Source organism: Triticum aestivum, chromosome 1B (assembly GCF_018294505.1).
Source record: "Triticum aestivum cultivar Chinese Spring chromosome 1B, IWGSC CS RefSeq v2.1, whole genome shotgun sequence".
NCBI lineage: Eukaryota > Viridiplantae > Streptophyta > Magnoliopsida > Poales > Poaceae > Triticum > Triticum aestivum.
Window position 1 is genome coordinate 540,005,479 of NC_057795.1, and position 10,661 is coordinate 540,016,139.

A 10,661-nucleotide genomic window follows, 5' to 3' on the forward strand; every position below is an offset into this window, starting at 1 on the left:
GCTCGGGCATGCCTATATCATGCTAATTTCGACCCAAATGGTTGCCTCGCCCTCCTGCACATTGCAGTGAGTCGATGGTGGGTCGGCTCAGTGGAGACATGGGCTGTTGTCATGATATCACATGACAGAATGTTAACATCAGAATAAGTTTGTTTCTTTTCTTATTTTTATTTTTGGAAAATATATTTAAAAACATAAATTTACTGAAGGAAATTTGAAAACCATGTGAATGAAAACGTTAAGTTAGTAAAAATATGTTACTGCAATTTTAGAAAAATGGTGATAGCTTAAAAAAATGTTCGCGACAATGGAAAAATGGTTCTACATTTCAAAAAGAAAAGTGAAATTTTTGAAAAATGTGGATAAAAATGTTTTGCGTGATAAAAAAATATTTTGTACCATTTTAGAAAATGTACGTGGCATTTTAAGGAAATGTTCCCGTGTTTCAAAAAAGTCTTTGTTACATTAAAAAATCTTTATACAATGTAAAAAAGGATATTCACATAGTTTTGTAAAAAAAATTATTACTATTAAAAATATTTCACATATATTTGAAAACATATCGATTATGTAAGCAGAAAGAGTTCTAAACATATATTAACGCAAAAGTCATGTATATAAAAATGTTCAACTTGTATAAAAATTATTTAATGTGTACACAAAAAATATGTATTTTTTTCCTAAATAAAATTCATATGTTACAAAAAACAAACCAATGAAAACTGCAGAGAAAACCAAGAAAGAAACAAAGAAAACCGACATATAACAAAGAAAAAGTAAAGAAAGCAGATGAAAAACAAACAAACTGGATTAAAAAAGGAAAGGAAAAACAGTGCAGAAATAAAAATCCCAAGAAAAAAGAAAATAAGAAAAGGAGAAAATCGGGAAAACAAGAAAAGAACCAAGTAAGCCCGACCCAAACAATAAAAATCGGATAAAAAAAGCCACACACAGAAATCCACCGCAAACAGTGAAAAATAAGAAGAAAAAACACATGGAGAGAAAACGATATGAATTGCTACAATGTTGGGCTACTCGGTCGCACCGCTCATCTGGCGAAGAAACCTACCGTCTCTCTGTATCTGATATCTCACTAGCAAGATGGTAGTAAAAAAACCTACCATCTCGCTAGTGAGATATCAGATATAGGGAAAATCCTATTTGACGCTGCAGGCGCCCAGTACAATGCAATTTGCAAACGGGCACCAGCAGCAGTCCAAGATCGGCCGGACCATTCTAGTTTTTTCTTGTTTTGCAGAAACGTTAAAAAGCTAAGAGAACTGGGATTCGAATTGATGGCGGACTCCGTTACGATTGGTGCGCTCTAACCACTACGCCATCACGCTTCTAGTGTGCTAAGTTAATTTGCTCCTGCATTTTATTTTGTTTCTTCTGGTTCGCGAAGCCCAAACCGGTTTTCCCGGTTCGTGGTTTAGTTTACAGACGGTTTTATTTGGGTTTTCCTTTTTTATTTCCTTTTTTTCTGTTTTTTCAATGCGTGATTCTTATAAAGAATATTTTGTTTTTTTTAAATCGACGAGCTCTTTTCAGATTACATGAACCTTTTTCAAATTTGATGAACTTTTTCTGAATCCGCTGAACTTTTTCAGATTACATGAACTTTTTTCAAATTTGATGAACTTTTTCTGAATTCAATGCATTATCTTTTTCCAAATTTGATGAAATTTATGAATTCAATGATTTTTTTCAAATACGATGAACTTTTTAAAATTACATAAACTTTTTCAAATTCGATGAACTTTGTTTTTTCAGATTTGATGAACTTTTTCTGAATTCAATGAACTTTTTTTTCAAATTCGATGAACTTTTTTCAAATTACTTGAACTTTTTTCAAATTCATTGAACTCTTTCTGAATTTGAATGAACTTTTTTTCAAAGATGAAATTTTTTCAAAACCGATCAAATTTTTTTAAAAATCGATGAACTTTTTGGTGAACATTTTTCAAATAGATGAACTTTTTCTAATTTGGTGAGCTTTTATTCTGATGGATAAACTTTTGTTTCAAAAATTATAAACTTTTTTTTGAAAATTAATGGACATTTTTCCATTTCCAAAAAAAGATCGAATGGTTCAAAAATCTAAGTGGTATTGCGTAATAAATAGCGCGGGTGTTATGGTTCTTAAAACTTCTGGGTTTCTCTCAATCACTAGTTTTCAGATGAAGTAGTGGCTAGCTGAATCCTTTAATACAATGGTGCGAGTTCGATTACTGATACTGCCTTTTTTTTCTACGGCGTTTTTTCGCGAGACAGCTCTGTGCGCCCATGGGCCGGCCCACTAGGTGTTGCCGAACGCGCCGAATAGGAGCTCCCCAGATATATTTGAGTCACTTTTAGGCGTGTTGTGTGTAACTAGGATCAAACGGCCCAATCGGCTGGAGTGAGGGCATCTCCAACACTGACCCTCAAACCATCCACAACCATTTGACTATACGGTCCACACGTCTTTTGCCATCCAGCGCGATCCTATATTCATCGGTGGGCCTCTCTGGACGTCCTTTCTCCCGCAAACCAGAAGCAAACCAGGGGGCTTTGCGGGTGTCTCGACCATTGCAAGCCTGCTTCTGATAAATCTGGCCCACCCAATATCCTCTCCCTCTCCCGTGCCCTTTCTCACTAGAGCGGCCACTCCGCATTGACACCGGCCCAGAGTAGACGTGACCTCTCACTGGCGCTGGCATTGAAGCGGCTCGCTGGCTGAGAGCGCCGCTCGCTGCGCGCCCGCTGCACACGCCTTCTCTCCGCATTGAAAGGGCATTTGTTTGCCCGCCTAACTTCATTAAACCAGCACGTGTGTCAAGGAACCTGTTCCGGCACCCTGAGCACCACACGATTGTCCTTGTGTCGGCCGACATTAAACATCTTTCCGGTTGGCGCCTTGCATTCGCCCGCTATTTAAACATGCCCATGTGGCGGGCAAGAACCACACCACACCTCCGCTCTCCATATCCTCCTTGTACCACACCCGTTGTGTCCTTTGGCTCCAATGTCTCCTGGGACGGCCTCTCCGACGAGCAAAAGAAGGAGCTCTTTGGCATTGAAGCCGCTTGGGTTGCCTGAAAAGCCTGTCGAATATAAGCTGGCTTGTCGGCAAGCCTGCCGGAGCCGGCGCCATCGCCAAACCATCTCACCTCTCTAGGCTGGCCAACGCTGCCTCCCCGCAAATCCGCCACGAGCGATGGCAACAACGTGTCCGGCAGGCGAAGAAAGAAGTCATGTTCGCGGATGTTGATGTGGCGGAGGAATTTGACCGGGGCACCGACGACGTCATCGCTAACTCCACAATGGTCGCGATCGGTGTCACGATGACCAAGTCATCACATCCACGGTTGCCACATTATTGAGGAAAAGTAGAACATGGGTAGGGATGAAAATGAAACGGAAACTTTCTGCTTTTCTAGCAGAAAAATGTAAACGAAGAGAAAAAATGGAAGTGAAAATGAAAATTTGCAAAATGGAAATGGGAACATATTTTTTATGCGGAAACGGAAATGGAATCAGAACAATGTTTTCTGATGGAACATGCATGTTTCTGTTAATATGGGACTTTCTGTTTTGAATATGAGCACATGGCTATTTTACACTCAACAACCACACAATTAGGCCCTACACAAGATGAGCAGAATGCCTGGATGACCCTACTTCTACAACACTACTACCCCCGCAAAAAAAACGCACTACTACTACATCAACCATGGTAGCACGCGAGCGGAATCCCTAACCCCTAGGCCAGCTATCATAATATTTACACTACTACCCCCGTAAAAAAAACGCACTACTACTACATCAACCATGGTAGCACGCGAGCGGAATCCCTAACCCCTAGGCCAGCTATCATAATATTTAGTAATCACCTTATCAATTGAACAACTTTGTTAGTTTCCTCGTTTTCCTACCTATGGTTTAAGGGGTCTTTAGTTCCGATGAACACTTCGCTTCTGTCTCTGTATCTGTACTGTATTTGTTCCATTTTCATTTTCGGTAGTTCTCACTTTTGTATTTGTTTCTGGGGTTTGTGTATTCGTTTCTGGGGTTTGTGTATTCGTTTTCGCTTCCGCAAAAAAAAAGAGAAAACAAATGCCGTTGCCGCTTAGGTCCCATGAAGTCCACTGCCTTGCCGGGTTGCACAGCGGTGACTGGCCCGCTTCGCGGGGGCGTAGGCCACGGTGACTGTCTTCCCTGCCCCAAAAACCAACTCTGATCCATGCTTTAAGGCGGCCGTGGGCGGCTACTCTTCCCCTCCCGCTGAAGCATATCCCTCGGGGGCTCACGATAGTCCGATGAGTGGGCTGCTGGACATAGTGAAGATAAGTCGTGGGAATGAAGATCCGCCGCGGCCGGCATAAGAATAGTTTTAGCCTAGTCCGGTATAGTTTAGGTAATATATGTCTAAATTGTAAATGTTTTTGTCCGGTTTCTATGAAAACCATCCGGTTGGCATGTTATTCGCCGGGTCAGTTCAAATAGTATTTCAAATGTATGCGGATATATAGCTTTGGATGGTCGGTTTTCGTATCATTGTACGCGGACTGGTACCTGGTGTGCGGACGAATGCGGTGTCCGGTTTAGAGCATCTACGGCGTGACGCCTAAAACCATCTCTCATATGCCTGCAGACGCGCCTGGTCAGTGATCGGACAGTAGAGAGAAGGGAAAAAATGAGCCAGGCGAACTACTCATATCTTCCCTATATGTTCGGGCTGCCCCGAACCCTAATATCCATCTCAAATATGAGAAGGATACAAGGGCTAGTGGACACACCCGGGCGTGCCCAGTCAATCCGTCACGTAAGACGCGGCCCCACCCTAGACTATCTTTTCTCTTGCTTTATTCATTCTTTTCTTTCTCTCTCTTCATCTTCATCAATCATGTGCAAGTGACCGGACATATGAAAAAGAAAATGAGGATTGTGGCTGGGCGGATGAACAAATAGGGGTTCAAAACGGACACGACCCATCACTGACCGAGCGTGTCCACAAACATTTGAGGAGTCGAATTAGAGGTATGTGGCTGAAGATGCTCTTAGGCCTTGTACAATGCAAGATGCTTAGGAGAGGTGTTTGGAGAAATAAACCAGGCTTTCCTTAAGCGTCAATGCTTATTTTTACAGGGCAGACGCTTAATTAGTGGTCTCTCCTGTAGAAATAGGCACCGATGCTTCAGAAAAAACCGTTTTTTTTTCTTAAGCACCTTCCTAAGCACCTAGCGTTGTACAAGGCCGTAAGGCCTTGATTGGATACGGTGTTTACGGGTGCGTGTAGAGCATTTAAAGTCCTCTGGAGAGAAAAAAAAACCAAAGACGCATGTGGAAATTGTTTTTGTAGGGAACCGTTTGTTGTTTCTATCTTTGACAAGTCTCTGGTGCCGGGCTAAGTTGACTAGTCACTTCAGTCCCGTGCTTCTCTACCGGCCAATTCACGGCAAAGTTAAACCCTTCCAGCAAAAATTAGACCAAGAGAAACCGGCCGCGTGCCTCTTTCTGTTAAGGCGACTGATAGGCGCCGGCGCACCGGCTGAAAATTTCGGCCGGTCCCGCGTGGGCCGCACGATCTAGCTTTTGTAGACCGTATGATTCCATCGTCAACCTTATAGAAAACGCTGCAGCAAAAAAGCAACGGGAAAATGAAAGGGGAAAGAGACCAGCGCCCGCTCGTCCTCGGCCGCCGCCGACTCACGCTCGCCGACCTCGCCCGTTTGCCTCGCCGCAGATGCTCACCGCTGATGCTTGCCGCCGTCGCTCGCTCGCAACAAATAAGCCGTTGACCAAAGCAGCCTTTTCTCTTGCCTCCGTGTTGCATCCATGGTAGCTCCGCGGCGCCGACCGCAACACCGTCCCTCGCCGGTGCTGCCCACCGCACGTTGCAGCATCAATGGTGACGGCGGCATCGCTTGCATACAAAGCCGATGGTAGAAAAAACAAAGGATTGCTGGTTCCAGCAAAAATCGAAGGCGGTGGAAGCAAAATTGGGGCTGGTTCCAGCAAAAATCGAAGCCGGTGGAAGCAAAATTGGGGCTGGTTCCAGCAAAAATCGAAGCCGGTGGAAGCAAAATTGGGGTTGGTTCCAGCAAAAATCGAAGCTGGTGAAAGCAAAATTGGGGCTGGTTCCAGCAAAAATCGAAGCCGGTGGAAGCAAAATTGGGGTTGGTTCCAGCAAAAATCGAAGCTGGTGAAAGCAAAATTGGGACTGGTTCCAGCAAAATCGAAGCCGGTGGAAGCAAAATTGAGGCTGGTTCCAGCAAAACTCGAAGCCGGTGGAAGCAAAATTGGGGCTGGTTCCAGCAAAAACAAAAAACAGTGGTAGCAAAAAAATGCTAGTTCTATCAAAAATTGAAAGCGGTGGTAGCAAAAATTGGGCTGGTCAACAAAATCAAGATAGTAGAGTTGCATCCCTTTTGGGTCAGAGCTGGAACCGGTTAGTGGCAGAGCTACAACCGGCTATAGGAGAGTTGCAATCGGCGAGCGGCGGAGCTGGAACGGGCTAGGTGTTCTCCTCCGCAGATGCGCGTCTTTCCGCTCCGCTACACGGCCGCCTGCTTGTTTGAAGCATTGTGGCATCGCCGTTGTAACTCCGCGGCCTGTTGGTTGCAGCACACCGCGCACCGGCCGGTGATGGCCGGCTAGCAGCAGGGCGGCTCATCGGGGCTTCAAGCGGCGCGCGGCGGCTCAGAAGAGAGAGATTGGAAAAGCAGAGATTAGTATCTGTGTGAGAGACGTGGGGACTAGGGAGATAAGGAAACATGTGGCTGAGAGGCTTCGCGAGAGAAAGAACGAGATAAGGGACGCGTGGGCTGATTATGTGGTGGCTAGCGAGCGATGCGGGACCTCGTGTGTTGTTTGATCGGACGGCCCAGCAGCGAGTAACGCGTTGTTGATCGGATGGCCCGCGAGCGACCGGCGCGAGCGTTAGCCGGCGGACCGGTCAGAAACGTTTCCCTTCTGTTAAGGAGAAGGACTGTCTGGCAGCAACTAACGCATAATCCAGGTCCCTAGTGCGACCCAGCCTGCCTTGACGCCAGGTCTCCTGCTGGTCTACGGCTCGCAGTCCACGCACCGCACATCCGTTGTGTTCAGATCGAGCGTTCGCGGCATTGTTGCCTTCTCGTCTTTAGCTCTCCCCCTTCTTCCACGGGACCTTCAGAAGCTCCAACTGCTGTCCACACTTGTCACATGACAATGCATGCATGGCGCGTGTCGAACCCCCCATGCGGCACGTCCGCACCGGCAACACACGGCAAAGTGGGAACACAACTGTCACACACCCGCGGGTTCCCGGCACCCACCTCTAGGCCATTGTCCCAGCGACCGCCCTACCTCGTCGGTCGTCGCCTCTCCCCACATATACTTGCGCTCTCCTTGCCCACCAGAGCCACACCTGTCTGAGACCACAGTTCACCCACCAAACACCTGAAGATCACATACTACTCTACTTGTCAATCTTTGCCAGGCAGTTGGCATCGATGGCTCCTGCCTGGACCAGGGGCGCCCGCGCGGTCGCGCCGGCCGTGCTCCTCGTGGCGGCGCTGCTGGTGGCGCTGGCGCCGCGGGGCGCGAGCGCGGCGCTGTCGTGCTCCACGGTCTACAACGAGCTGATGCCGTGCCTCGGGTACGTGCAGTCGGGCGGGGCGGTGCGGCGGGCGTGCTGCTCGGGGATCAAGACGCTCGTGTCCAGGGCGCGCGCCAGGCCCGACCGCCGCGCCGCCTGCGCCTGCCTCAAGACCGTGGCCGCCGCCGCGGCCGGCGGGCCCTACCTCGGCCGCGCCGCGGGGTTGCCCGGCAGGTGCGGCGTCCAGCCGCCCTTCAAGATCGACCCCAACGTCAACTGCAACGCGTACGTGACACCAAAACAAAAGGCATAAAAGTTCCCGAGACGTTCTTCGTTTTAACCCGGCTGTTTTTGTGTTGTGGATGCAGGGTATAAATTGGGCACGCAGCTCTACAGCGCGCGAAACGCGGCCGTGATGCGATGCCACAAGATACTCCCATTATGAAATGTTCTGCTGTACGTACGTACCCTGCAGATGTACTATACATGAGTCGACGGCGAATGATCGCGCCATATGTTCTGAACTCTCCCATTATGTAGTGTTGTGTAAACCAGTGTGTGATGAGGGAGACATACGTACTCCCTCCATGAATAATCGTTGGATTTGTGACTATGATCAACAGATTATCTCAACGGCAGTTTTACTTCTACATTGTTTAACGAGATGCAGCACAGAGTCACTGTGTAGGATAACAATCATGTGGTACGCACCGGTAGAAAAAGAGGCTTCCGTCCAGCCCCATTAGTCGCGAAACTGTAGGAACCGCGACTAATGAAGTCTTTAGTCGCGGTTCGGCAGACGAACCGCGATCAAAGGCCTGGGCCCAGGGCGCTCGGTGGCCAGCTGGTGCACGTGAGGGGCTTTAGTCGCGGTTGGCCAGGCCAACCGCGACTAAAGGTGCCCAAAGGCCTTTAGTCGCGGTTGGCCAGGCCAACCGCGACTAAAACTCCTCCCCTATATATACCAGTTCAGCACGCTCACTTAGCCATTTGGTGCCACTTCTCTTCACAAGCTTCACAAGGGGGTGTAGGTTTGCTTTTGGTTCCTCTTATGCACACAAGGTGTTTGATGAAATGCCCCAAGAGGGTGAAACAAACATGATATGAAGTGTTGGAGCTACACTTGAGGTTCCTCATTTATTTTTTCCTCCTCGATCGCGGTTAGCAACTTGAACCTTTCATGCATGTGTGTCATTGATAAAATATGCATGTGTGTTGTTCATTGTTTAATTTCTATTGTTTATAGCTAGTTAGTTTAACAAATGCATGATGGTTAATTATATATTTTATATTATAATAATGCAGATGAATCGGCAATGGATGTACGGTAACCGACTCTCCCGCGAGTTCACTACGGGTTTGAAAGATTTCCTCGTAGTGGCTAATGCGAACAAGCAGAAGGGTTTTGTTATCTGTCCATGTGTTGAATGTAAGAATCAGAAGGGTTACTCTTCCTCAAGAGAAGTTCACCTGCACCTGCTTCGGCACGGTTTCATGCCAAGCTATAATTGTTGGACCAAGCATGGAGAAAGAGGGGTTATAATGGAAGAAGATGAAGAAGGGGATGATTTCATCGATGAAAGCTATCTTGCTCATTTCGGTGATACTTTCATGGAGGATGCTAAAGGTGAAGGGGAAGGTGAAGGTGAAGAAGAGGCACGTGATGAGACCGTTGATGATCTTGGTCGGACCATTGCTGATGCACGGAGACGCTGCGAAACTGAAAAGGAGAGGAAGAATTTGGATCGCATGTTAGAGGATCACAGAAAGTCGTTGTACCCCGGATGCGATGATGGTCTGAAAAAGCTGGGCTGCACACTGGATTTGCTGAAATGGAAGGCACAGGCAGGTGTAGCTGACTCGGCATTTGAAAACTTGCTGAAAATGTTGAAGAATATGTTTCCAAAGAATAACGAGTTGCCCACCAGTACGTACGAAGCAAAGAAGGTTGTCTGCCCTCTAGGTTTAGAGGTTCTGAAGATACATACATGCATCAACGACTGCATCCTCTACCGCGGTGAATACGAGAATTTGAATGAATGCCTGGTATGCACTGCATTGCGTTATAAGATCAGAGGCGATGACCCTGGTGACGATGTTGAGGGCGAGAAACCCAGGAAGAGGGTTCCCGCCAAGGTTATGTGGTATGCTCCTATAATACCACGGTTGAAACGTCTGTTCAGGAACAAAGAGCATGCCAAGTTGTTGCGATGGCACAAAGAGGACCGTAAGTCGGACGGGGAGTTGAGACACACCGCAGATGGAACGCAATGGAGAAAGATCGACAGAGAGTTCAAAGATTTTGCAGCTGACACAAGGAACATAAGATTTGGTCTAAGTACAGATGGCATGAATCCTTTTGGCGAGCAGAGCTCCAGCCATAGCACCTGGCCCGTGACTCTATGCATCTACAACCTTCCTCCTTGGTTGTGCATGAAGCGGAAGTTCATTATGATGCCAGTGCTCATCCAAGGTCCGAAGCAACCCGGCAACGACATCGATGTGTACCTAAGGGCATTAGTTGATGAACTTTTACAGCTGTGGGGCAGACCTGGTGTCCGTGTGTGGGATGAGCACAAAAAAGAGGAATTTAACCTACGAGCGTTGCTTTTCGTAACCATCAACGATTGGCCTGCTCTTAGTAACCTTTCGGGACTGTCAAATAAGGGATACAATGCATGCACGCACTGCTTACATGAGACTGAAAGTGTACATTTGCCAAATTGTAAGAAGAACGTGTACCTTGGGCATCGTCGATTTCTTCCGAAAATTCATCCAGTAAGAAAGAAAGGCAAGCATTACAATGGCAAGGCAGATCACCGGCCGAAGCCTGCGGAACGCACTGGTGCTGAGGTATTTGATATGGTCAAGGATTTGAAAGTCATCTTTGGAAAGGGTCCTGGCGGACAATCAGTTCCGAAGGGAGCTGACGGGCACGCAGCCATGTGGAAGAAGAAATCTATATTCTGGGAGCTAGAATATTGGAAAGTCCTAGATGTCCGCTCTGCAATCGACGTGATGCACATTACGAAGAATATTTGCGTGAACCTCCTAAGCTTCTTGGGCGTGTATGGGAAGACAAATGATACAAAGGAAG

The 10,661-nt window shown here is 47.1% G+C and overlaps 1 protein-coding gene across 2 annotated transcripts; it reads left to right on the forward strand.

Moving 5' to 3' along the window:
* Positions 1-7,291: 7,291 nt before the first annotated feature.
* On the forward strand, positions 7,292-8,214 carry LOC123094178 (non-specific lipid-transfer protein 1). Of its 2 annotated transcripts, XM_044516247.1 has the most exons (2): positions 7,322-7,849; positions 7,933-8,214. In XM_044516247.1, exons 1-2 carry the CDS (start codon positions 7,479-7,481, stop codon positions 7,937-7,939), a joined length of 378 nt encoding a protein of 125 aa, XP_044372182.1. In that variant the 5' UTR covers positions 7,322-7,478; the 3' UTR covers positions 7,940-8,214. The 2 variants fall into 2 exon arrangements, with proteins under 2 accessions (XP_044372175.1, XP_044372182.1); XM_044516240.1 differs by lacking the exon at positions 7,933-8,214 and having other exon boundaries at positions 7,292-7,877.
* Positions 8,215-10,661: the final 2,447 nt, after the last annotated feature.